Raw genomic sequence first — 27,124 nt, 5'->3', positions numbered from 1 at the left:
GCACCATATTTTATCAGTTTACATAATAATTTTATTATGACAATGAGTATTCCTAACACTAACAGGTTTTAAGAATAGGCAATTGAGGAACAATAAACAACTCAAATGTAAAGAAGGGAAGTAGCAGTACATGATGTTAGAGAGTGCTCTGCCAGTGGATAGCACCATTCCTGTCCATCCACAGAAATGCAGAGGGCTGCTGCATTCATCATTTGTGGGGCACCTTTTACACAAAATTTAACATAAATAATGCCTCCTAGAATTTATAGTAGCCCTGGGTATGGAGACTGTTGGTTAACTAGCCTAATTTGAGAAGTGGAGGGTCAGTTAAGAGTTTTTACTGTATGTAAAAAGTGGGGCTTCTGGTAGAAAAGAGACTATAGTATAGCATTTAAAAAGTTAAATGAAATTTGTGACAGTGAATTTATCATGGAATGTTAACTTTTTACATTGTTGAAACAGGGGGACCAACTCACAAAAGGAGAAAGACCTCTGATGCAAATGAAACTGAAGATCATTTGGAATCCTTAATATGCAAAGTAGGAGAAAAGGTATGCACCAAAATAGGTACAAACTGTGATGGGCTAGGGTTGTAGTTGACAGTACTTTGATTAATTTTATCAGCTGAAAGCTTTGATGGTCTGTTTTAGGCACAGCTTGTATTGCCATGCCTCTGTATCTCAGAGTATGCGCATCAAAAACATTGGGATGCAGATAATTGAGAATAAATGTTTTTAGCACTTTTCATAGAATATGAGTCACAAGATGTTTTAGGGAATAGTCTCTCAGTTTATAAATGAAGAGCCAAATAAATCCTGGTAATTTACCCAGTGTTATATAGTAAGTGAATTAGAGAGAGAGAATAGAGCTGTGATGTCCTCATTTCTAATATTCTGCTGTCTTAGACTGCTTACTTTTAAATTTTCACTCATTCACTTTTCATGGATTTCTAAAAAACAGTAACTACCTGAATTGATTTATATTAAACCTGTCTTAGTGCCTTGTGTGTGTAAGACTTTAACTTTTTTTATGATCATCTAGAAAATTTTAACTTACTACTTGCTAAGTACTTGACAGATTTGTAATATGCTGTCCTCCACAGAGTGCCTGCTCTTTGGAGAGCAACCTAGAAGGCTTGGCTGGTGTTTTGGAAGCTGACATTCCTAACTACAAGAGCAAGATCTTACGGCTTCTTTGTACAGTGTATGTATGCAAAAGATTTATGAATCCAGGTGATAATGTATTATCTACTCTTAAATGCTTTGGGAAATGTTAAAAAATGTGTTTATGTTCTGTATGTGATCAGTTTTCCTTCTATTGGGGAATTTGTACAAATGAAATGACCTGTGGCCCTTTGGTTAACTCTTTTTTTCAGAAATAGATAGAACTAAAATTGAGCATTTTCCTTATGTTTCGTTTCTTGCAACCTGAGAATCATTTGAGTTGACTTTATTTAAGTGAGAAAGTAGATACTTTCACATTTAGAGATTTTCTTTTAAGCATGTACATTTAAATACATATAATAGAATTTAACTTGAATTTTACCAAACAAATTTGAGAATTAAAGTAATTCTTGGAAGCCTGAGAAGCTTTTGAAGTATTATTAGGCATCATCTTTCTGAGTTAGATTAGCTAGAACAAGTATCAGCATTTAATTTGTGAGGAAATTAAAGTGAGAAAAGTCTAACGTGGAATCATGAAACAGTCTGTCTTAGTGGTGGAATTAGCAACCTAGAATTTCTCAGCTCTCAAATAGAGTGAATTGCATGCCTTGAAAGTAGTAGCTATGACTTCTGGATTAAGGGGATCTTTGTACTTTGTATGAAACTAGAGGCCCGATGCACGAACTCTGCCTCTGCCTCTGACTCCACCTACCGTGGCTTGGTCTGGAAGGACCTCCGGAAGGACATCCAGTCTAATTAGCATATTATGCTTTTATTATTATAGATTATAAATTATCTAGGTATTCTTGAATTATGAAGGTGATTTATAAGTTGTCATTTCAGTTATTTTAAAATGTTTTTAATGCTTAAAGCTCTTTTTTTTTTTTTAATTTAAAAAATGTATATACAGCCCTAGCTGGTTTAGCTCAGTGGATAGAGTGTCAGCTTGTGGACTGAAGGGTCCCAGGTTCGATTCTGGTCAAGGGCACATGCCCGGGTTGCAGGTTCGATCCCCTGCAGGGGACATGCAGGAAGCAGCCAATCAATGATTCTCTCTCATCATTGATGTTTCTCTCTCCCTCTTCCTTCCTCTCTGAAATCAATAAAAGTATATTTTTTAAAAATGTACATACAAATTGAAGCTGTCAGTGTTTTTCATTTAACCTCTCATAAAGTAAAAATAATTTCAATTATAATTTTTCAAAGGAATCCGGTTAGTATTTAGGAAGGTATGTTCTTGGACTAAGAAACTAAGAAAAATCAGTTTGCTATAGTTACCCATAAGATGTCTTCTGTTTTGCAAGCATTTGTTAGAATGGAGTAGATTTATGCTTAGACTCAGATGAGTCATGACCTTTTTAGGAGTGCAGGGATTACTATCAATGGAAGGATTTTTTTTTTTTTCTTAACCTAAATTGCCCTTCTCTGCTAGGTACCTTAGAAAAACAGAATAAAATAGATGAGAATCTGAATGATCATGAGTTCCTATTTGCTTTTCTTTTTTAGCTAATTTCTAAAGGCTGCCTAAATTAGGAAGTAACATTTGCTTTTTCCTAATTTATTATTGTAATCCTCTTCTTTTCAAATAACTTTAATGAAAATTAACACACTTGGAGAAAACAAACTGGGATATAAAGAACTTTCCTATATCAGAGTACCATTTTAAAATTTCAATAATTCAATAATTTAACAGAAGCTTGATTGAAACTAGTTTTAGTTCTGAATAGTGTTTCTAAAAATGGAATTCTGATCTTATGTCATTTGGTTAGCTAAGTTTAGAAATGCTGAATCTCCCCCTTAATGATTCTGCATTAAAGAAACTTGTTTGACCTGGTATTTCCCAGGTATTTTACCATGAAAACTGTTTTGTATGGAATTGCTATTCAGTTCCACTAAAAATGTTGGACTAAAAACTGGTTACATATTTTTTCTGTTTGGTAACTTCATAATTCTAGTGCATTACTTTTTTAACTCTTGGATTAACTAATTAGAATTAAAATGAAAAATTATAGGGGCCATGTCAGCAACTCTTCTCAATATTTATGCCTTTTCTGAAGTAGTTTTGAAAACGGCCAGAAGTAATCCTGTTTCCAAGTTCATAAAATGATAAAAGGTTTATGTAATACAAAATCCAGCAACTTAACATAATGCTTATTTTGGGGTTTTCTTCTTGTACTGGGTTTTCAAATCAGTGCACGTCTGTTACCTGAGAAGTTGACAATTTATACAACATTAGTTGGATTGCTGAATGCCAGGAATTACAACTTTGGTGGAGAATTTGTAGAAGCCATGATTCGTCAACTTAAAGAATCTTTGAAAGCAAACAATTATAATGAAGCTGTGTATTTGGTAAGTTTTATAGGTGTTTTTTTTTTGGGGGGGGGGTGTTTTTTGTTTATTTGTTTTTGGTATATTAAGACAGGGATGGAGGTGAACTACAATCAAATAATTCGTCCTTTCTCTTGAAATACAGTTCCACGCTCATCACAATAACTGCTCTTTTGAAACTATTCTCATTAAAGGTACCACAGAGTTCATTACCAAGTCCAATGGTTTCTTAATCCTAGTTCTTCTCTCTGTAATATGGGATTCTTTACATCTGTTGGTTTTTGCAGCACCACAGCGAAATAAAAAAGATTATCATTGAAGAAGCTAGAATATCACAGTCTAGGTTCTTAGTATTAGTATAGAATGGAAACCTATAAATGCACAGATTCCTGTCCTTCATAAGATCTCAGTCACAATTACTCAGCTCTGCTATTGTAGCACAGAAGCAACCATACACAATATGTAAACACATGAGTATGACTGTGTTCAGTAAACATTTACTTGTGGATACTGAAATTTAATTTTATATAATTTATATAAGTCAAAGTATTGTTTTGGATCTTTTTCAAGCATTTAAATATGTAAAAGTTATTCTTAGTCCATAGGCTATGAAAGAAACAAAAAAACATACATAAAAACAGACTAGATTAGGCCCTTGGGCTCGAGTTTTTCAGACCTGTGGCTTGCACCTTCCAAGTTTGTTTTGTAATTATTATAAGGGACATTTCAATTTAGTAGAAATTGTTTCCTCCAACAGGTTCGTTTTTTATCTGATCTTGTGAATTGTCACGTCATTGCAGCCCCATCAATGGTTGCTATGTTTGAAAATTTTGTAAGCGTAACTCAGGAAGAGGATGTACCTCAGGTAAGAAAACTCCGTATGTTGAGTTTTGTCCATATAGTACCAGGAATTTTTGACTGGTAACCCTTTTAAAATAATGTTTTTAATGCTTATAGCTCATTTTTTTAATTTAAAAAATGTACATACCAATTGAAGCTGTCAGTGGTTTTCATTTTAACCTCTCAAAGTAAAAATAATTTACTTAAAAAAACAGATAATAGATTATCATGCTATAAATTCTTAATATCTAAAAGTTAAGTCAACTAGTATTCTGATAGGTTCTTATGACCTCTTATGTTAAATGATTCTGTCTAGTAAAACTAAAATGTCTAGAAATGCTCTGAATGAGACAGATGTCTTAAGTCCTGTTAAATAGCTTTCACGGAATTTCATTCAAGAATACAATATGAATGAAAATTAACTAGCACATATTTTAAACTTACCTTTTAAAAAAATTCTTTAGGTGCGACGGGATTGGTATGTGTACGCATTTCTGTCATCTTTGCCCTGGGTTGGAAAGGAATTGTATGAGAAGAAAGATGCAGAGATGGACCGCATCTTTGCCAACACCGAAAGCTATCTTAAGTAAGGGCACAATTCATAGTTCTCTTTGTTTAAGTAAACAATATCTTCCTGATAGCATAAATGTTTTATGTGTTATCTGGCATTTCTCAAAAATAAGCTGTGGCGTTTCCTAAAGCTTTCTCTAGGTAATCTCATACCCCTACTGTTGTAAACTTCGTTGGAGCAAACGAGTTGGTAACATAGCTGCTTTTAAGCTACTCTTGTACATATTGCAAAAGCATAAAACATCTTAACACAGTGGTTCCAGATACTAATGTGCCTAAGAATTACCTGTGGTACTTGAATATGCTCTAAACCCAGCCCCCAGACCTACTGACTCAATATTTTAGAGGTTTGGACATCTTTACTATTAATTGATTTCACAGTGGAGAACATACTACAATGTGCAATAGTACAATGTAGGCATTTTAGGTAGGTAAATCCTAAACCAAGTCCTTATAACAGTGGTCCTTAGCCTTTAATACTAATAATAGGACTTATTAGTAAACTTAGGCTTTATTACTTGGTAGGTAGGTACTTGCTTTGTGCCCCTTACGTTTTTCAAAATATGTTTGTTACAAGTTTCATTTTCTGTCTATTCATAGATATTTCTTTGGATATTGTTAATATCTACTTAGTTGGTTACAAATAAAGCTAAAAGAAGTCTAAAGATAGAAATCTGCTTTTTTATCATATTAAGCTGCCTTTAAATGTCAGATTTTGAAAATGTTTTTATATGTTTGAAAAGTTGTACTGGTCTTCTTAAAAAATGTGGATGTTTGCCAAAGAATAAAAACTAAAATGTATGAATATTCTAGCATTTGAGTGCTGGTATATGTCCTTCTCCCCTTTTTATCTATATGGTCGTCCAATATGCACACTGTTCTTTACTTGTTTCCCCACCCTTTAATATAACTTGGGATTTTTTGCATAAACACATATAGCTCTACCTCATTCTTCTTAATAGTTGTATAATATTCCACTCTTTTAATGTGCCATAATTTCTTTAACTAGTTACAAGTTGGAGATATTTAGGTTAATTCCAGTCTCTTGCATTATGAACAAACGTTTCAATGAATATCCTTGTACAAATGTCTTTGTATACATCTGCAAATATATTTGTGGGAGACATGAATTCTTAGAAATGGCATTGCAACTGAACATCTTTCCATGTTTTTAAAAACCTAAATAATAGATTTTCATTTTATCTTTAGAAGACGCCAAAAGACTCATGTGCCCATGTTACAAGTGTGGACTGCTGACAAACCACATCCACAAGAAGAGGTAAATTAATTTCAGTCTCTTGAGATATAGGCACAGTCAGCTCTTGAGTAGATTTTTATCTCTGTGATTATTCAGGTCATTCCATTTATATACCTTAGCTAGGTTTCCACATTTCCTATCAGGGGCCCACCTCCTCATAGCCCTAGGCATATAGTAGATATTTAATAAATGTTAGAATGTAATTGAAACATTATTGAATCATTGCCTGTTCTGGAGAATTGCAAGTATCATAGAGTTGACTTCTTTTTTTTTCTTTTCTTAAATGCCCAATTTGAAGAACGTAAGGGGTAACAGCTTCAGACAGATAGTGACTTTATAACATCATTAAAACAAAAACAGCACCATTCCTTTGTACTATATTTAATTGAAAATTAGCTTACTTCTCTGTACCCTATATTTTAGAAGTAGTGATTTTTGGTTTTGTCTACTGAACATGTTATTTCTTCTAGCCTCCAAATATATATTAATTATTAAAAATTAATGTCTTTAGTATTTAGATTGCCTGTGGGCCCAGATTCAGAAATTGAAAAAGGATCGCTGGCAGGAGCGGCACATCCTAAGACCTTATCTTGCCTTTGACAGCATCCTGTGTGAAGCATTGCAGCACAATTTGCCTCCTTTTACACCACCTCCTCACACTGAGGATTCAGTGTACCCAATGCCAAGGGTCATCTTCAGAATGTTTGATTACACGGATGATCCTGAGGTATGTGACCAATTAAAAGTTCCTGTCAAAGGGCCTGTGTTGCATTGTATTTATGGCTTAATCGTATTTGAATTATGCCTGTGATACATTTTAAATTTGAGTTTATTATCTAAGAGGGTATATAGCAATGAAGTTAATAGTTTAATTCAATGAATGTTATCACTTCATTATGCAAGAAATTATATTTAGCATGTCTATATAGATTAAGAGACAGCACAGTGTGCAATTTAAGAGAGTAAATTTGAGCCCTGGCCAGGTAGCTCAGTTGGTTGAAGCATTGTCCCTGTACCCAAAAAAGGCTACAGGTTTGATTCTGATTAGGGCACGTGCCCAAGTTTCGAGTTCAATCCCTGGTCGGCATTACGGGTGGCAACCAGTCGATGTTTTTCTCTCACATAGATGTTTCTCTCTCTCCCTTCCTCTCTAAAAATCAATAAAAAAACATGTCCTTGGGTGAGGATTAAAAAAAGAGAGTAAGTTTGAGAACCAGATTGGTTTGTGTTTCAGTCCTGGTTTAGTCATATCCTAGCTGTGTGATCTTAGATGAGTTAGTTACCACTTTATCTCAGTTTCCTAACGGAATAATAATAGTAGTGTTAAATAAAGTTGTAAGAGGATTAAGTTATTAATAAACATAACATGCATAGAACAGAATGCAATAAATTATGAACGCTCAGCCCTAACCGGTTTGGCTCAGTGGATGGAGCATCGGCCTGCGAACTGAAAGGTCCCAGGTTCGATTCCGGTCAAGGGCATGTACCTTGGTTGCGGGCACATCCCCAGTGGGAGGTGTGCAGGAGGCAGCTGATCGATGTTTCTCTCTCATTGATGTTTCTAACTCTCTATCCCTCTCCCTTCCTCTCTGTAAAAAACCAATAAAATATATTTTTTTTAAAAATTATGAACGCTCAATAATTTTATCTGTTATTTCCTCTTTTTTAAAAATCCTCACCCAAGGATATGTTTATTGATTTTAGAGTGAGGGGAAGGGAGAGAGAGTGACATCGATCGATTGCCTCCCATACATAGCCCGACCAGGGATTGAATCTGCAACCTAAGTATGTGGCCTGACTGGGAATCAACTCACTACCTTTTTGATATACAGGATGATGCTCCAATCAATTGAGCCACCTGGCTGGGGCACTAACTATTATTTTTAATAAGACTATTTTTCAAGAAAAATACCCAGTTTTAAAGATCATTCATCTTTCTCTAATCCCTACACTTTTTAAAAAATAATTAAAAAACCCTGACGGTCAGTATAAGCTGACTTTATAGTTTGAAACATATGTATTTTTTATTATGATGTCAAGTTGTTGGCAACCATTATACTTGAGCAATTAAGAAAATGTATACTTTTAATATTGACATTTAGTATGAAAATTTACATTGTGTCTATGCTTTAATTATTTTATACTTCTGCATTTGAACTTTAATATCCAAGCCACGGGCACAGTTATTACTAGATTCGTACTAAAAACTCAAGTGGCTTGCCCTAACTGGTTTGGCTCAGTGGATAGAGCATCAGCCTGCGGACTCAAGGGTCCCAGGTTCGATTCTGGTCAAGGGCATGTACCTTGGTTGCAGGCGCATCCCCAGTGGGGAGTGTGCAGGAGGCAGCTAATGGATGTTTTTCTCTCATGGATGTTTCTAACTCTCTATCCCTCTCCCTTCCTCTCTGTAAAAAATCAATAAAATAAAAAAATAAAAAACTCAAGTGGCTGAAGTACCATACCTGTTGCTTAGTGCATGATTTTCAACCAGTGCACCACAAGCATTTTTAAAATACGCATTACCTGACTAGTCATGAGCACTGACCTTTTTCCCCTTGGATTGTCAAATTTAAAAAATGACAATAGCCAACACAATAGTAGCTGTTTAGTGCAGTGATGGCAAACCTTTTGAGCTCGGTGTGTCAGCATTTTGAAAAACCCTAACTTAACTCTGGTGCCGTGTCACATATAGAAATTTTTTGCTATTTGCAATCATAGTAAAACAAAGATGTATATTTTTGATATTTATTTTATATATATAAATGCCATTTAACAGAAAAATCAACCAGAAAAATGAGTTTGCGTCTCACCTGTGACACGCGTGTCATAGGTTCGCCATCACTGGTCTAGTGTGAATTAAACTAAATTATAACTCTTAAAATTTTTTGTCAGATCAGCCAAAAAATATACTTTTTGGTGTGCTGCAGAATTTTAATAATTAATTATATGTGCCATGAGACAAAAAAGGTTAAAAATCGCTGGCTTAGTGTATCCCAGTCAGCATAGATCAGAATTTCTCAGGCTCAACTCAACTGGGCTAGATAATTCTTTGTTGTGGGGCTCTGTCCTGTGAATTGTAGGATGCTTAGCAGCATCCCTGGCCCCTACCTTCTAATTACTAGTAGCATTTAGTGGCTAAATGCCAATTGTGACAACCAAAAATGTCTCCAGCCATTGCCAGATGTCTTCTTAGGGGCAAAATTGCCCCAGTTGAGAACCATTGGCATATGAACCAGTATTACCACCTAAGGTCAAACTTGAATTTTCTTTCTCCTACCATAAATGGCTAATGACCGGTGAAAATTTGAAATATGTAAAATCAAACTCGGAGTAAAAAGTTGTCAGATAATTGGTTATGTTTTTGAAGTTACCAGTTTGCAACCCACTTTGCCTATCTATAATAATCTATAATAATAAAAGCATAATATGCTAATTAGACCAGACATCCTTCCGGATGAAGCCGGGGCTGCGAGGGAAGCCCAGGTCCCAGGTGCCAGAGGGAAGCTGGTGTTGGCAGCTAGGGGAAGGAAGGCCTACTCTTGCAGGAATTTCGTGCATTGGGCCTCTAGTCTATAATAATAAAAGGGTAATATGCTAATTAGACCAGACAGCCAAACGACCTTCCAGATGTCCTTCTGGATGACCTTCTGGATAAAGCTGGGGCTGCGAGGGCTGAGCCCCTTGCACGAATTTCATGCATTGGGCCTCTAGTCTTTAATAATAAAAACGTAATATGCAAGTCGACCAAACGGCCGAACAGCAGAACAACCATCCAGACAACCTTCTGGACGAAGCCAGAGCTGTGAGGGCCGAGGAAGCCAGGGCTGCTAAAGGCTACTCTTGCACGAATTTTGTGCATCGGGCCTCTAGTATTACATATATAGTAAAATGCTTTTGGCCAGCATTATGTAATGGTTTAATTTAGTATGTCTAATTGAAAGTCTAATTTACATTTAAGACTGCTGGAATCTTTGTGATTCAGTATTTATTTGTGCAAGGGGAACTGGAATGGGACCTCAGAATTTGTTTTGCCTGTACTGTTTACACTTAATTGATGTTGTCTCTTTAATGTGCCCAGAAGAGCATAAAATACGAAAGAACTGTTCTCAAAAGGAAGAGAATTTGGGTGTTTTTGTTCTGGCCTTTGGGGGAAAGAAAAGTTTATGTAAAAAAAATATATATTATAGAGATTAAGAGTCTATAATAGTAAATAATAAACTCTTTGAACCTATTTGTTATGCATGTACTTTTATAAAAATTTAAACAATATGTACATAGTTTTTTAACCTTTTTAAAAACAATATAATGTGGCTATCTTACAATGCATACATGATTTTGTTATGTCTATATGGTATTTTAAATAAAATTTTCCCTCCATGTTTATTATGGAAGTAATCCACCTTTATGGTTTAAAATAATAAATCAAACAGTATAGAGCTAATGATGTACAACAATTATTATTTTTTTAAATATATTTCTTTATTGATTTCACAGAGGAAGAGAGGGAGAGAGAGAGAGAAACATCAATGATGAGAGAGAATCATTGATCGGCTGCCTCCTGCACACCCCCCACTGGGGATGGAGCCCGCAACCCAGGCATGTGCCCTTGGCCGGAATCGAACCCGGGACCCCTCAGTCCGCAGGCTGACGCTCTATCCCCTGAGCCAAGCCGGCCAGGGCGTACAACAATTATTTTGTTACGTAAGAATTGAGGTGGGCTATGATAGTGTGGTGTCAGATGTATAGAAGAAATATTGCAGCTGACACTCATTCTGTTGTAGATGTAAGTGAATACGATGATGACATTTGCTGAAAATACAGAGCTTTCACACTTTCTAACTTTTATTCCCAGTCCTCAATATAGTATCAAACATAAGCTCTCAAATATTTGTTGAATAAATGAAAGAAAATATCTTTTTTAGGTCTGTAGTATATACATTTGATTTTCTTTCCAGGGTCCTGTAATGCCAGGGAGTCATTCTGTGGAAAGATTTGTGATAGAAGAGAATCTTCACTGCATCATTAAGTCCCACTGGAAGGAAAGAAATACTTGGTAGGGTTCTCTTCATGTTACTTTTAAAGTGGAGAAAATGTAGCAATTTTGATAAGTTGAGAAGAGCAAAAATATATGTTAAGAGTATAAAAAAAATCTCCTGACACCCTGTCTTGCTAAGACCAATCTACTTTGCTTTCTCAAAATAGTACTTTTCTGAGTGCTTTATAGTGCTATAGTGCTTTATAATAATGCATATGATGCCAGCTTTTTTGTGTGGACATTTGTAATATGCTATGGACATAATAATTTGAATGACAATATTTTTGGTGTGAATATTATGGGGATAAATGAATACTAATGGTTTTGCTGTGTTTTCTAGCATTTAGACATTTAGCTTGGGAAAAGTTTGCTTTTACTATTTTCTTAAACCTTGGAAAGTTTGGTTTAGATTTTAAGGTGGAAAGGAACATAGTCTTTTGGGAGTGGCCTGCCATATTAAAACTTTTTAAGTTAGTATATTGAATATACTTCCTTAGTATTGTTACCTAAACTCCTGACCTTTCAAGGAGTTTTGGATACATTAAAAAATTTTCTTGTGATAGACAAAATAATTTGTGCTGCAGTGAAGTAACTGAAATCTAGAAGATTCCAGAAAAGATTTCTGTGCTGAGCCAGCTCAGCCAAGGGTTCGGCAAGCCTGAGGGGGGGCGGTGAAGGATGAAAAAAAGACAAAGAGAATAAGCTGGGTCTAGCTGAGGCCACAGAGAGAGATCCAGACTGCAAGCTGAGCCTTTATTTTATAGCCAGAGGTAAACAAGGTAGTAGTCACCATAGTTAGTGTTCTTGTGAGTTTCACTTGTTTTGGCAGCACTTGCTACACCTCCCACAGCCCATTAGCTACCCAGATTAAGATCTAGGGAGCTTCATAAAGTCAAGCCTAATTATGCTAAGAGGGCTGTGCCCTCTAAGCTGGGACTTGTTTGTGGCTTTGCCAACAGGTCAGTCCGAGGCTTAACCCTATAGCCCAGTGGTTCTCAACCTTCCTAATGCTGCGACCCTTTAATACAGTTCCTCATGTTGTGGTGACCCCCAATTTCATTGTTACAAATTGAACATAATTAAAGCATAGTGATTAATCACAAAAACAATATGTAATTATATATGTGTTTTCCGATGGTCTTAGGCGACCCCTGTGAAAGGGTCGTTCGACCCCCAAAGGGGTCGCGACCCACAGGTTGAGAACCGCTGTAGCTGCTCCCTACAGATTTCCTTTCATCTAAGTAACTGCTTTGAAACTATTTGATTGTTCATGTATCTTGTATACTTACTGAACTTAAATTATACCTTTTACAGTGCCGCACAACTGGTGAGCTATCCAGGGAAGAACAAGATCCCCTTGAACTACCATATAGTTGAGGTATGCATGCCACATGGAGCTTGTTTCTGAGTTTCATAATCTTTCTGTTGACTTGAAAGTATTAATCTACTCTTGGTTGATTGTTTTTTTTCTTGCTACTTTGTCAGGTATTGAAAGTTAACAGAGGAGCGAGGAAATTGCTCTGTTAGCCATGTTAGTACAGAAAAAGAGGAGGTTGAAACCAATAATCAAATGGAATTTTGAGTTGACTATAAATTATTTATATAGTATATCTTCATTCGTGAATAGTTGTCATGGATAATATAAGTTACTCTAGCTCTGTCAATACATTGTCCACTTAGCAGATATATAAGTGGCTTTAATACTTGACAGTATTGTATTACTTTTAGCAGATAATCTATTTTTAACTGTTTATCCGGCCTCTTAGTAGTATACATCCAACTAGAATATTATTTGCCGTATCACAAGGTGTAGGGTTAAATATGAATCTCTATTCTTAGAAATCAGTAGAGCCAATTGTTGCCTAGCTGGTTTGGCTCAGTGGATAGAGCGTTGGCTTGTGGACTGAAGGGCCCCAGGTTTGATTCAGGTCAAGGACATATACCTGGGTTGTGGGCTCAGTCCCCACTAGGGGGGTGTGCAGAAGGCAGCCAATCAGTGATTCTCTGTCATCATTGACGTTTCTATCTCTCCCCTCTCCCTTCCTCTCTGAAATCAATAAAAACATATTAGGAAGGAAGGGAGGGAGGGAACCAAAACTCTTATTAAAAAAGAGCCAATTGTTTTGGAACAGGGGTCCTCAAACTTTTTAAACAGGGGGCCAGTTCACTGTCCCTCAGACCGTTGGAGGGCCGGACTATAGTTAAAAAAAAAAAACTGAACAAATTCCTATGCACACTGCACATATCTTATTTTGAAGTAAAAAAAAACAAAACGGGAACAAATACAATATTTGTATTTGCATGTGGCCCACGGGCCGTAGTTTGAGGACCCCTGTTTTGGAAGAATGAATAATGCTTTGATTCCATATTAAGTCATACAGAAAGATGATATTAGTAGTGTATGTGAACACCTTGTGAGATTTAGGTCCTGAAAAAGTGTTTTCACTTGACACATGGGTCAAACTGTTAGTTACATACTCCTTTAAGTTAAAATACTCATGAGCATACTTACGATGTATTATTTATGATTCACTTTTTATTTATACTGCACTTGTGTGCTTTCTTAGCAGCTGTCCAGCTTTTAGAGAATTTGAGAGTAAGCTTATGCCCTGAATTTGATTCACTGACATGTCATTTGAAGTGCAAAATATGTCGTATGTTAAAATGTGCAAAATGTGTAGAAAGTCAGAATGAAGTACATATGGAAGTGTGGAGACGGGAGGCAGAGGAAGGGATGCAGATCAGGCTTTAGAATTCTTGGTAGGTCCACACAAGGGAGGGTGGAAACAAGTTTCTGAACAAGTGGCATGGCAAATAATTCCTGGATTGTCAAAAAGGTTTGTGGGCACCAGTTTCAAGTAGCAGAGTGGAATGACTTGACTATTGTCTGTCTGCATCCTCAGTCTCATAAGAGTTTTTACTACTTCATTTGTTAGAATAAAATTGATAGATAAGTGCCTCAGTAAATCAACTCCTATACTTCCAGAGGTGGAATTCAATTACATGGTTCTCTGGGATTATCAAATAAGCATTAATATAGTAAAACCTTGGTATAATGGACTAATTTGGGTGAGGGGGTGTCCATTAAAGCTGAAAGTCTGTTATACAATAAAATAGGTTTTCCAAATGTGTACGTTAAAAATTTGACAAAATTTTGGTTTGGCTCAGTGGATAGAGCATCAGTCAACGGATTAAAGGGTCGTGGGTTCAGTTCCCATCAAGGGCACATGCCCAGGTTGTGGTCATGATCCCCAGGAGGGGACTTGCAGGAGGCAACTGATCAATGATTCTCTCTCATCGTTGATGTTTCTATCTCTTTCTCTCCCTCTCCCTTCCTCTCTGAAATCAATAAAAATATATTTTTTTAAAAAATTTTCCCCCCAAATTAGCCTGGCCTGTGTAGCTCAGTGGATGAGCGTTGACCCATGAACCAGGAGGTCACGGTTCTGTTCCCATTCAGGTCACATGCCTGGGTTATGGACTCAATCTCTAGTGTGGGCACACAGGAGGCAGTAGATCAATTATTCTATCTCATCATTGATGTTTCTATTTCTCCCTCTCCCTTCCTCTCTGAAATCAATATATATATAGATAGATAGATAGATAGATAGATATCTTAAAAATTGACAAATTAGTTTGCCTGTTTTTACTTCTATAGACATGTTTGTGTAATTAAAATTATGTATGAAAATTTTAATTTCACAGAAAAGTTTTCTATATGTGTACTGTAATTTTAAATTTATACTAAATAGTTCTAGTAAGTGCAAGCATGCACATGGCTGGGCACTACTAGACATCAGCCAGCGCAAGTTAAAACTGCTGCAGAGCCCTGACCGGTTTGGCTCAGTGGATAGAGCATCAGCCTGTGGACTGAAAGGTCCCAGGTTCGATTCCGGTCAAGGGCATGTACCTTGGTTGCGGGCACATCCCCAGTAGGAGGTGTGCAGGCGGCAGCTGATCGATGTTTCTCTCTCATCGATGTTTCTGGCTCTCTATCCCTCTCCCTTCCTCTCTGTAAAAAATCAATAAAATATATTTAAAAAACAAAACAAAAACTGCTGCAGAAAGTTACACCCCAGGACAACAGAACCAGTTACCTTGAGCACTGTGGTGTGATCACATACATTTGCAGAACATTGTTTACAAGCGGTGATTCTTGGTTTTAAATACGTAGATTATAGTTGTAGATATATACTATTTATGTCAGTAAAATTACTGTAGTGTTTTTCCAACATATGGTCTATATGCTAAAATTTGTTATAAATAACCATGAATTAGCCCGGCTGGTATGGCTCAGAACCAGGAGGTCCTTGATTCAATTCCCTGTCAGGGCACATGCCTGGGTTTTGGGCTCAATCCCCAGTATGGGGGTGTGCAGGAGACAGCCAATTGATGATTCTCTCTCATGTTTGATGTTCCTATCTCCCTCTTTCTGAAATGAATGAAAACCATATTTAAAAAAATAATAACCATAAACTAATAACAAACAAAAACCCTGTTCATTTAATATAAGCATATCTTGGTTAAAAGCATTTTTAAATTAACAGGGTGTTAATTTTCACATCTGACATATAGACGAGAAATTTTATCCATTAAATTCAAAGTCTGTTAAATCAAGATCTGCAAAATTGAGGATTTATTGTATTGTCCTGGCCATTGTGCTCAGTGGTTAGAGGGTCGGCCCGAGCACCTGGGTTGCAGGTTTGGTTCCCGGCCCGAGATGCATGTGGGAGGCAACCAATCAATGTGTCTCTCTCACATCGATGTTTCTCTCTCTTCCTCCCTCCCCCCCCTCTAAAAAACAATGGAAAAAATATCCTCGGGTGAGGATTAACCAAAAAAAAGTGATTCTTCTCTCATTATAAATGTCATGGAGTTAGAGTTTATGTTTAGAATAGTGAGGTATTTCTAATAGTAGACGTGCATAGATAGCCGTTGAATTGGTTCTGACTCCTGATTCTTTTGTAGGTGATCTTTGCAGAGCTGTTTCAACTTCCAGCACCCCCTCACATTGATGTGATGTACACAACACTTCTCATTGAACTGTGCAAACTTCAGCCTGGCTCTCTACCCCAAGTTGTATCCTTTCCTTTGTTTTTAAACTTACTCTTGTTGGCCTAGCTTTAAAAGATTACTAAATATTTCTGCTTGTAGGTTTAAATCACTTCATGAAAACAGTTTGACTTTTTTTTTAAGTTAAACATATGTGTACCATGCAGTTTAGCCATTCCACTCAGGTATTTATCCAAGAGAAATGGAAGCACAAGTCTATACAAAGACTTAGGCATTAATGTTCATAGAAACTTAATTGGTAATAGCCTCAAACTGAAAGTCCAAATACTCATCAGTATATGAGTAGATTAACAAATTTTGTTATGTCTATACAGTGGAATACTACATAATAAAAAATGAGTTTTTGATGCCTGCAATAACATGAATCAATTATAAAATAATTCTGCTGAGTAAAAACCACCAACCAAACAGCCCTAAGTGGGTGGCTCGGTTGGTTGGAGCTTCATCCCAAGCACCAGAGGGTTGTGGATTTGATTTGCTGTGAGGGCACCTACCTAAGTTTCAGGTTAGGGTGAATTCGGGAGGTAGTTAATGTTTCTCTCTCTCAATGTCTCTCCTCCCCTTCTCACTCCCCTCTAACTTTCCCTCCCCCCCTCCCCCAAACACACTTTTCTTTCTAAAATCAATGGGAACATGTCCTTGTGTAAGGATTTAAAAAAAAATCCAAATAATTTATACTATGTGATTCCATTTACACAAAATTCTAGAAAATGCAAAGTGATCTAGTGATAACCCCATATTTGCTTGGGAGAATGGGTAGGGGTGGGGAGAAGGGAGAATGGATTACAAAGGAGCATGGAGAAATTTTATAAGTTTTCATTATCTTGATTTTTATGGGTGTATACAGGTCAAATTTGTACATTGGTACTTCAAAGCTATTTTTAAAAAGATCAGCCCTGACTGGTTTGGCTTAGTGGATAGAGTGTCGGCCTGTGGACTGAGGGGTCCCAGGTTTGATTCGGGTCAAAGGCATGTACCTTGGTTGCAGGCACATCTCCAGTGGGGGGTGTGCAGGAGGCAGCTGATTGATGTTTCTCTCTCATCGATGTTTGTGGCTCTCTATCCCTCTCCCTTCCTCTCTGTAAAAAATCAATAATGTATATATTTTTTAAAAAAGAATAAAAAGATCAATTACATGAAAAAATGTTTTAACATTATCAGTCATTATATAGACTTCTAGGAAATGCTATTTATTTTTTCTATCACAACTTATTTTGAAGGAGGGTGGAGAATAGTTTTCCTTATCCTCAAATTTACAGCTTGCACAGGCAACTGAAATGTTATACATGCGTTTGGACACGATGAATACTACATGTGTAGACAGGTACAGTAATTGCCTTATTTCTATACTGGTTGTTAACCAGTTCTACTCCCTGTGCTTTATAAAAGAATTTGATTTGCCTTTTTAAGAATTTCCAAGTTGATTTTTCTTCCTTGCCTCCCCAAAATAATCCTTTGTATGTACATTAAAAAAAAAGTTTAAATTAAAAAAAAAAAACACCTCATACCTGTTGTAAATATCACATTACACTTTTTAGTCTAATTTTCAGTAGGAAATGATGCCCGTGCTAAGGTTTTCTTTAATTTCGTTCATTGTTTATTTGTTTGGTGATTTGGTACTGTTACACTTTTCCCACTGCTATTGGGTATGTAAGCTTTTATAGTAGACTTTATGCTAACCTCTATGTAGAAGTAGAGTCCAATATTATATATTTATTATATATAAGCACATATATATTTTTATTTAGACATAGTATCTTTCTAAAATAATTAGCTTCAACATAACTCCAGCTTCAAGACTGTTTATACAAATGACCATATTGGATATTTATAGCTGTGGCCATTGCATGCCCACTGTCTTCTTTTGAATGACATCTATGTACCACCTTTCTTAACCTTTGTCAGCTTCCTAAATCAGATCAGGACAGGTTTTGAATATTTCTCCAATTTCCATGATCTTTTATGTCCATTATTCAAATTCCATATCTGAAAATTATCAGTAAGGGGTATTCTGTGTCATTGACCTACTATCTTGATTAATTTCAGTGACTGAAATTAGAGCTACATGAGAGATGTACTTCAAGAAAGTGTCTTCTGATTTTTCCCCCCAGTCTAATTAGTAAAACGACCAGTTGTATTGGGCATCCCAGTTATGCTATTCATTCAGCAAATATTTATTGGGCTCTTAAAATTTTCACAGCATTATACAGTTTGCTAAGGTGATTGCTATCTAGTTAGATTAGATATATTTTTAGAGGCAAAGGAGCTTCAGTGATATATTTTGTTGTTTGTGGTGAAAGAGTATGTTAAGAGTGGATAGAGTGTCGGCCTAGGTCATGATGGTTAAAAACAATGCTTTGGCTCTACCATTTATAAAATGTTTTATCTGCAACTTAATCTTTTTTTGCCACTGTTTTGTTTTAAGTAATAAGAAAAATAATATACTTCTCAGAAGTTATTAAATTATATAAACATATAAGGTGCCTGGCACAAAATAGGCACTCAAGTCATATCTATTATTCACTTAAAAAAGGATAGCACTATTAGAAGGAGTGAGATAGGAAATTGTTATTTTTTTTAAGAAGATGAGGTACAGGATTTGCAGAGAAAAGGATAAGTGGCAGAAGATACAGCTATAGATAGGGGTATATGCTTGTAACTTAACTCTATAACATAGGGTTTTATTTGTCTGAAGGATTACATAAGTTCCTGGTATAAACTGTAACCATTCATCTTTTTGTGCTCCTTCCTCTCTCTTCTCTGTATAGGTTTATTAATTGGTTTTCCCATCATCTAAGTAACTTCCAGTTCCGTTGGAGCTGGGAAGATTGGTAAGTGGTATTATATTTTAGCTTTCCTTTCTCTACAATCTACCATAATTTTAAAGATACTGTTAATATTTAAAACTATAACATAAAAACAATCTTCATGGTCTAAAAGATTTAGTTTATTTTTTATATTTATATACATAAATGAAATAATTTAGGTAGAATCTATTTTTAGCTAAGTACAAGTTAGGTATAAGTACAGATTCAGTGTAAGAACTTAGAAAACTATGTTTCCTCATTAGGTCAGATTGTCTTACTCAAGATCCTGATAGTCCCAAACCAAAGTTTGTAAAAGAAGTTCTAGAAAAATGTATGAGGTAAGTTCTTTGTGTTTTCTCCTTAACTTAGGTCTCCTAATTTTTGTGGGAGGATTTTTCTCTTCTGCATTTGTGGTCTGTGTCCAGAATGTAATTTTTAAAATCCAACTACCTGCACCTCTTCCTTGTTAGTTTTTAATCAAGATGTAAGCTGAAAAAAATTAGGCAACTATAACATCTGGATTTTGTGTGAATTAAGCCAAAAGGTTGTTTTGTTTTGTTATTTGAGAAAAATATACTAAGAACTTTATCCTATTCATCCAGATTCCCTCATTAACATTTTACCACATTTGTTCTAGTTCTCACTCCTTTTTCTCCTCTATGTGTACACCATTACATTGGTCTTTTTCTGAACCCTTTGGAAACAAGCTGCAGATAACGTCACCTTAAACCATCCATTGTGTATTTCCCCAAAACAAAGACAATCAACATACCACCCTTCAAATTAGGAAATCAGTTCTGGTACAGATACTACCATACAGTCCATGAATGCTGCTGAAATTTTGCCAGCTATCCTAACAATGCCTTTTTTTCTTTCCGGTTCAGAATCCTATCTAGGAACACATGTAGCAGCATTTAGTTGTCATTATCTTCACATTCCTCAGTGATGAACAGTTATTATTCTATTTTTCATGTCCTTACCAGTTTTAAAGAATCTAGGCCTCACTTTCTTGGGTCACCCTGCTGTGTCCTCATGACCAGACTCAAGTCTTGCATTGTTGTTGCTCTTCATAGTGCATCCCACCACTGGAGATGTTAACCTTGACTGCCTGGTCATGTCTCTATCTGTCAGGCTTCTCCACCTAAATTCACCATTTTTCCCTTTGTAATTGATTTTTTGGTAATAAATATTCTGAGGTTATACTCATCCTATTCGTCAAACCTCTACATCACCCTATTCTTCACCAAACCTCCACTGGCAACTCTTTTGACCTGCCACCATTATGATGATTGCTAAGTGATGTTTCTCTTTTTCCATTGTTCCTTCTTTTATTAGTTGGCATTGTGCTGGGAGGGTGCTGGAGATTGTGACTTTCCAAATAAGTTGGATGTTAATGAAGAATGGGACTGATGAATGATATTTCTGAAGCTCTTATTTGTATTGTAGGTTGTCTTATCATCAGCGTATATTAGATATTGTTCCTCCTACCTTCTCAGTTCTATGTCCTGCAAACCCAACCTGCATTTACAAGTATGGAGATGAAAGTAGCAGTAAGTAATAAAATAAATCCCTGTCTTTAAAAAGTAACAATGCAAGTATTCTCTGACATCAGTTATATTTGAGGAAAAAGTCAACTCTTTCTTGGGTTTATATTTTCTCTATTTGAAAGGTGATCCGTTACTAGCCACTGTTGTTTTATTTGCCCTTTTTTTTTTTAATCCTCACCTGAGGTTATTCTTCCCATTGACTTCTAGAGTGGAAGAGAGTGGGGAGAGGGGAGAGAGAGACATTGATCGGTGCCTCCCACACGTGCCCCCACTGGGGCTGGGGAACCTACAACTGAGGTACAAGCCCTTGACTGGGAATTGGACCTGTGACCCTTAGGTCCACAGGCCAATGTTCTAACCACTGAGAAAAACCAGGTGGAGCTGCTCTGTCATCATTTTGAAGATTCATTGTGATACACTTAGTTATTACTGGCTTGTAACTTTTCTTTTAACACTGGTTATTACGTTATAGTCATGACATTATGTTAAATATTGCTAAGCATAGCAAGATAAATTTATAGCCAGAACTTATTAAAATCGAGATGTAACTTGATCATCTGATACCAATTCAGGTGTGGGAGCACAGTATATATACATACACTATGTTTTGACCAGTGAGATTGCATTATAAGCCAGAGGGACTATAATTTGATATGCCATTTTGTGCTTCACACTTAATGAAGGTGAGGTGTCCATTAGTCATCACTGGTAGAGAGTTAGGTGTGGAGTTTTTCCAAGTCAGTCTTTTCAGATGGCACTAAACACAACTCCTCCATGAGCCTTCCATTTCATGTTGTGTAGATTCTTTGTATTTTGAAACTTGCTCCTCTCTCTTGCCCTCGAACTGCACTCCCTATTCTCCACCTACACCTCAGACTACGCCTGTTATCCATGAAATAAACCCCCATGGCTAAATATATTCCTATATTTCCTTAATTCTTAAAACAACTCTGAGAAATAGGTATGTTTATTATATCAATTTTACAATGAGGAAAATGCTTCAAAGAGGCAAAGCCAGAGTGAAATTGCTTCTGAGTGATAGAGCCCAGATCCAAGTCCAGGTTTACTGACTGAGCAGCCTTGCTCTTAACCACAGTGCTTTCCTGAAAGAGCAAAGCTTGATGAGGCACCTAGAAGTGCTGAGTTTTGAGTTCTGCCTTGTACTGGTTCAGAATTATAAGACAGTCTTTAATATCAAGGACTTTTGTTAAACATCAGGCTTCCTTCTTTCCCATTGAAACAACTCAGCTTAACATTTAAGGCCCTGCTAACAGTTGTTCCTGCTTTTTCATTTGTCAGTTCGTCCCACATGGAACTCTACTCCAGCCAGGCCCACTTCCTTTTTTTCCATCCTTCTGGTTCTTGATTTTGTCTTTGTGCTATTGCCCCAGGCTGGAAAGCCCTTTCTATCTTTGGACCCTGTTCCCTTCCTAGAGTCTAGACCAGCGGTCGGCAAATTGCGGCCCCTTGAGTGTGGCTCTTCCACAAAATACCACATGCGGTCCGCACGTACAGTGTGATTGAAACTTCGTGGCCATACTCAAGGGGCCAAAGAGCCGCAGTTTGTCGACCACTGGTCTAGACCAACCTCCATGACTAAATATTTTTAACCTTCAGCAAGCCAGTTTTGTGTTGCTTTGTGGCTACTTCCCTTTGTGAATATCTTGGTTCCCCAGCCACAATATAGACACCTTGGTTCCAGGGATTCTTTTTTCTGTCACTTTCTTTCCCAGTTTCAAGGAAAAGCACAAAGTACATGTGACCTATTGTAATTTACTTTATTCATTCCAAGTGCCTACTAACTCATATTCTATGTCAGAACTTCCTTTTTAATTGTTACCTTTGTCTACCTTACATTAAAAGTGTGTTGCTCTGGTGATGCCTTACAGCATACACTAGCACAAATTTCATACAGTAAGAACTTGATAGATATTAACCAGTAGTAAACACAGCTCATGAACATCTGGGTTGTGTATGGACTCAGAAAAAGAAAAAAGAAGAAAACACTTTAAGTTGGCAGCCTTCATCTTGTTCAAACCCAAACTCAGTTTGCTCTATCGCAGAAAAGCGGGGGAGTAAAGGGGAATTGGCAGAATTGAAAGAGGAATATATTGATTCTCAGCTTTGCAGCTTACAGAAGCCTAGGGACTTGAGGATATCAAAGGACTATTTAACTGTATTCACAGTTCCCTTCATTCTCATCCCTGAAGAAGATCAACACACCTTGTACTGCTAATTTCAGTTAGCGAAGTGTTCTTAAGTGTTGAAGTGAGAATTATGCCTTATTTTAGGTAAAAAGCCTTGACTTATTAAATGTAACTTTCACATGTGTTATCTTTGTACAGATTAAATATTGATCTTGGGATAAAGAGTATTCTGTTAAAAAAAAAACTATTGTTTTTAGTGTCTCAGTTAATTTAACTATTTGCAGGAATAATCTTAAAACCTGACCTACACCCTCCCTCCACCCCCCCCTTTCTGTGCATAGATTCTCTTCCTGGACATTCGGTTGCCCTCTGTTTAGCTGTTGCCTTTAAAAGTAAAGCAACCAGTGATGAAATCTTCAGCATTCTGAAAGATGTACCAAATCCGAACCAGGATGATGATGACGGTAAGGGAATTAAATATTTCTTGAGAGGACTATGTATAGGCCAGGTTAGAGCATGAACATAACTCTGGCAACATGCGCTCCTTTTAAATCTCATTAGATGCTCATAAATCACTATATTCCTTTGAAGTCTGTTCAGCCTGTCAGTTGTACCTAGTATCTAGGAATTTTCTCCCTTATATAAAAAGAGATTCTAACATTCTTATGAAATAGCTTGGATTATGTATATAAACTAAACGCAAAGCACAATATACTGCTATCATTGAAAGATTTTTAGGCATTCCCTGCTTTCACTTTAGAGAGGTTTGGGAAGATTTGGTGTATTACAAAGTTGGATATTTTCTCCAAATTAAACTGTTATAATAATAATGTTTAATACTGACTATGTATCATGTAATTCCAGTGAAAATCCCTAGGTATTTGGAGGGGAAGAATAGGAAAGTTGGCAAAATAATTTATAAGTTTCCTTGAATCAATAAATGGATAAGACAAGTGTTGAGAGGGACTTGCCTTATCACATGTAAAAAACATCTTGAAAACCACATGAACAAATGATACAGACAAATCAGTAAAACAGATGAAAATCTGCGACAACTAGGTAACTTTCAGGAGAAAAAAATTTTTTTTATTAGATCTGAATAAGACGTGCATAAAAAAGGGCTAATCAAAATAAAACATTAATGGTCTTTGGGTTATTTACTACTGGGATTTTGTTTGGATTTTTCTAAGACACTTAGGATTTTAGAGAAAATGTAATTAGAAAGCCTAAGTCAAAAGTATATTAAATTTAGACATTGTCAGACTTCTTAGGACATAGACTGAAGTGTTTAGAGTTTACTGTAATTTTTTTTTTTTATTAATATACTAAAGGTCCAATGTACGAAATTTGTGCTAGGGGCTTGGCCCTTGCAAGCCCGGCTTCGTCCAGAAGGACGTCCAGAAGGTCATTTGGCTCTCCGGTCTAATTAGCATATTACGCTTTTATTATTATAGAATTTACCTTGCTACCATATAGAGAGATAAGAACAAGGAAATCTATGTGATATTTATAAAAGAAATGGATCACATAGAAAAATTAGGGAAATAGCCAAAAAATGAAGAATTACGATTATGCTTAGTTTTATATCTTGAGTATCTGAAATCAGTGGTGGTCTTTTATTGCCTGTTAGTACTCACAGATGTTACATGGATGTCTGACTTGGTGTTTAGATGTGAGCACACCATCTGTTTAGCATTCCAGGTGAGGGACCAAGGAATTGCTGTACTTAGGTTCTGTCTTACTATGGAATATTTTTCAGATGAAGGATTCAGCTTTAACCCATTGAAAATAGAGGTTTTTGTGCAGACTCTGCTACATTTGGCAGCCAAATCATTCAGCCATTCCTTCAGTGCTCTTGCAAAGTAAGTGTAACAAGAACACACCCCCTTTCTTTAGGTTTTGAACTTTGCTTGAATACCAGCAGAATAGTCATTTTTACCTACAGTTGCTGAATATGAAGATCTTAGTATTACAATGTAACTTGATACAATGGGTTTTGGTTTGTGGTAACTAAAATCCTTGTCCTATGGCTTCTGTCATCTGTGTGTACAGTTTACATATATACATGGAATGCATTTTTTTATATAGACCTTTAGAGAAACCAGTGGAAAACTTGGGTCCTTAGGACAGTCATATACTAGTATATAGTCAAGAAACTCCCACCCTGTCTAGACATCTTCCTAAAGAAACTTAAGCAGAAATGAGAGTCCACTGCATTTTTGGGAGCCACTCAGTTTGACATCTAAAGAAAGCTTTCTAACTCGTCAGTCCAGAATTAGAACATACAGATATTCCTCCAGCCAAACAGAGAAACTGACCTCCTCGCCCCATCTCAGCCTATATTATTTGCAGAGTTCCCACAGAATGTGAGTCACACAGAACACAGCACCAGTGTTTGGAGATGATTCCTTAGACCTCACTTATTCTTACACAGTAAACTGTAGTCCTGGGCTAACAATGTTATATTGTAAATCTCTTAAGATTTTGTGACAAATTACATACAAACTGAATTTCTAATCATTCCTTTTCTATATATCCTTAATGGTTAACATTTGGTTATTTTGCACTGTAAATTAATACTGAAAAGTCATTGAAACAGTAAAATGCTTAATGAATAAGTTTTTAAGTGGTATTTTTTTCTCCCACTATCAAAAGGTTTCATGAAGTCTTCAAAACTCTAGCTGAAAGTGATGAAGGAAAGTTACATGTACTAAGAGTTATGTTTGAGGTCTGGAGGAACCATCCACAGGTAAAAACTACTTAATTATACATGTTGAGGCTCTGATTGTATAGGGTATAAAAACAAGGCTATTTATTACCATTGTTTCAGTTTGTAAACATGACATTTGACTGTCTACAGCAGGGGTGGGCAAACTTTTTGACTCGAGGGCCACAATGGGTTCTTAAACTGGACCGGAGGGCCGGAACAAAAGCATGGATGGAGTGTTTGTGTGAACTAATATAAATTCAAAGTAAACATCATTACATAAAAGGGTACGGTCTTTTTTTTTTTTTTTTAGTTTTATTCATTTCAAATGGGCCGGATCCGGCCCATGGGCCGTAGTTTGCCCACGGCTGGTCTACAGGATGGTTTTTAAATCTATGTAATTTTTTTAATGCTGTGAATTAATGATATTTGGTTGAGGGTTTTTTTAAGAGCAAGTATTATGATTTGGGACTATAATACCAGCACATTTTTTTAAAATATATTTTTATTGATTTCAGAGAGAAAGGGAGAGATAGAAACATCTATGATAAGAATCATTGATCGGCTGCCCCCTCACCGAGGATCGAGCCTGCAATCCAGGACCCTTCAGTCCATAGGCTGACGCTCTATCCACTGAGTCAAACACCCAGAGCTCAACACATTTTAAATAGTACAAATCTTGCTTAAAGATTCTACCAATAGGGTAGGAAATAGTTAACCAGTTTCTGCAAACACACACCAGATTTTTCAATCTTAATATATTGTTTTTATACCATGAGTTAGAGGCATTTAAATAGGTTTCAGAATACATTTAAGATTTTTATGATAAAACATTTCTATATTTTTGAAGTGTGAGAGTGGTATTATCTAAATATTTTTAAGTTTGTGTTACCATTCAGAGTTTTTCTTTTTTTTACTCAATCTTTATTGCTGTTATAGTATTCCTGCAATAAGTACCAGAGCTAAGGAGAAGGCAGAAGAAGTCTTACAACCATTCTATTTTACTTTTCTAGCAGTGGGATTATTATGGCCTATGTATAAGTGCGATTTATCCTAAGAATTCTTCTCTCATTGTAGATGATTGCTGTACTAGTAGACAAGATGATTCGTACACAGATTGTTGACTGTGCTGCAGTAGCAAATTGGATCTTCTCTTCAGAACTATCTCGTGACTTTATTAGGTAATATGAATTATTTTACAAAGTTCTTATTCTCTAAGAATTGTTTTTTGTGTGTTCTTACACATTAGCTACAAATTTTGATCCAAACCAGGTTGATATTAATATATACTAATGGTCAGATACCCGGGCAGTGGAAATACAGCCAGTCATGTTGCAGTGTCTCTTAGGGACACACATGTAAGTTGAATCAGGACTCAACCAGTCAAGTAGAAATGCTGATAAGGATCTAGATTATTAGAGAAGATCAGGCTGTGTGTCAGGGTCTTGCCAGACAATGGAACACGGAAAAGAATTCCAGCTCCATTGGGGACCTAGAATGCACACTAGGAACTGGGAGAATAGTCACAGATTAAATATACATCCTTAGAGAATTGAGGGAAGCTTGGTGGACACCCAGGTGCCTGTGAGGGAGGGAGGTCTCACCTCAGTCATAAAAATCCTGGATTTAATGCAGAAGGTTCATTCTAC

General features: G+C 36.4%; 1 protein-coding gene across 5 annotated transcripts in view; it reads left to right on the top strand.

Moving 5' to 3' along the window:
• The window catches only part of NCBP1 (nuclear cap binding protein subunit 1), a 43,037-nt gene that overhangs the window by 9,058 nt on the left and 6,855 nt on the right, over positions 1-27,124 (top strand). Inside the window, exons 2-19 of one of the 5 annotated variants that reach the window (XM_006096494.3) lie at positions 463-551; positions 1,103-1,203; positions 3,356-3,512; positions 4,249-4,356; positions 4,796-4,917; positions 6,111-6,180; positions 6,671-6,886; positions 11,115-11,212; positions 12,509-12,572; positions 16,163-16,273; positions 17,527-17,591; positions 19,036-19,098; positions 19,338-19,412; positions 20,521-20,624; positions 23,110-23,232; positions 24,528-24,630; positions 25,424-25,517; positions 26,553-26,656. In XM_006096494.3, coding sequence (XP_006096556.1) covers positions 463-551; positions 1,103-1,203; positions 3,356-3,512; positions 4,249-4,356; positions 4,796-4,917; positions 6,111-6,180; positions 6,671-6,886; positions 11,115-11,212; positions 12,509-12,572; positions 16,163-16,273; positions 17,527-17,591; positions 19,036-19,098; positions 19,338-19,412; positions 20,521-20,624; positions 23,110-23,232; positions 24,528-24,630; positions 25,424-25,517; positions 26,553-26,656 — 1,867 coding nt within the window. Of the gene's footprint in view, positions 1-462; positions 552-1,102; positions 1,233-3,355; positions 3,513-4,248; positions 4,357-4,795; positions 4,918-6,110; positions 6,181-6,670; positions 6,887-11,114; positions 11,213-12,508; positions 12,573-16,162; positions 16,274-17,526; positions 17,592-19,035; positions 19,099-19,337; positions 19,413-20,520; positions 20,625-23,109; positions 23,233-24,527; positions 24,631-25,423; positions 25,518-26,552; positions 26,657-27,124 lie in introns of those variants that run through there. The other 4 variants (XM_014462408.2, XM_023760359.1, XM_023760358.1 and 1 more) reach the window with 4 other exon arrangements.

This window comes from Myotis lucifugus, unplaced genomic scaffold (genome assembly GCF_000147115.1).
Source record: "Myotis lucifugus unplaced genomic scaffold, Myoluc2.0 scaffold_180, whole genome shotgun sequence".
Taxonomy (NCBI): Eukaryota; Metazoa; Chordata; class Mammalia; order Chiroptera; family Vespertilionidae; genus Myotis; species Myotis lucifugus.
Note: the sequence above shows the minus strand (reverse complement) of the source record. Positions and strands in the feature narration are given on the sequence as shown.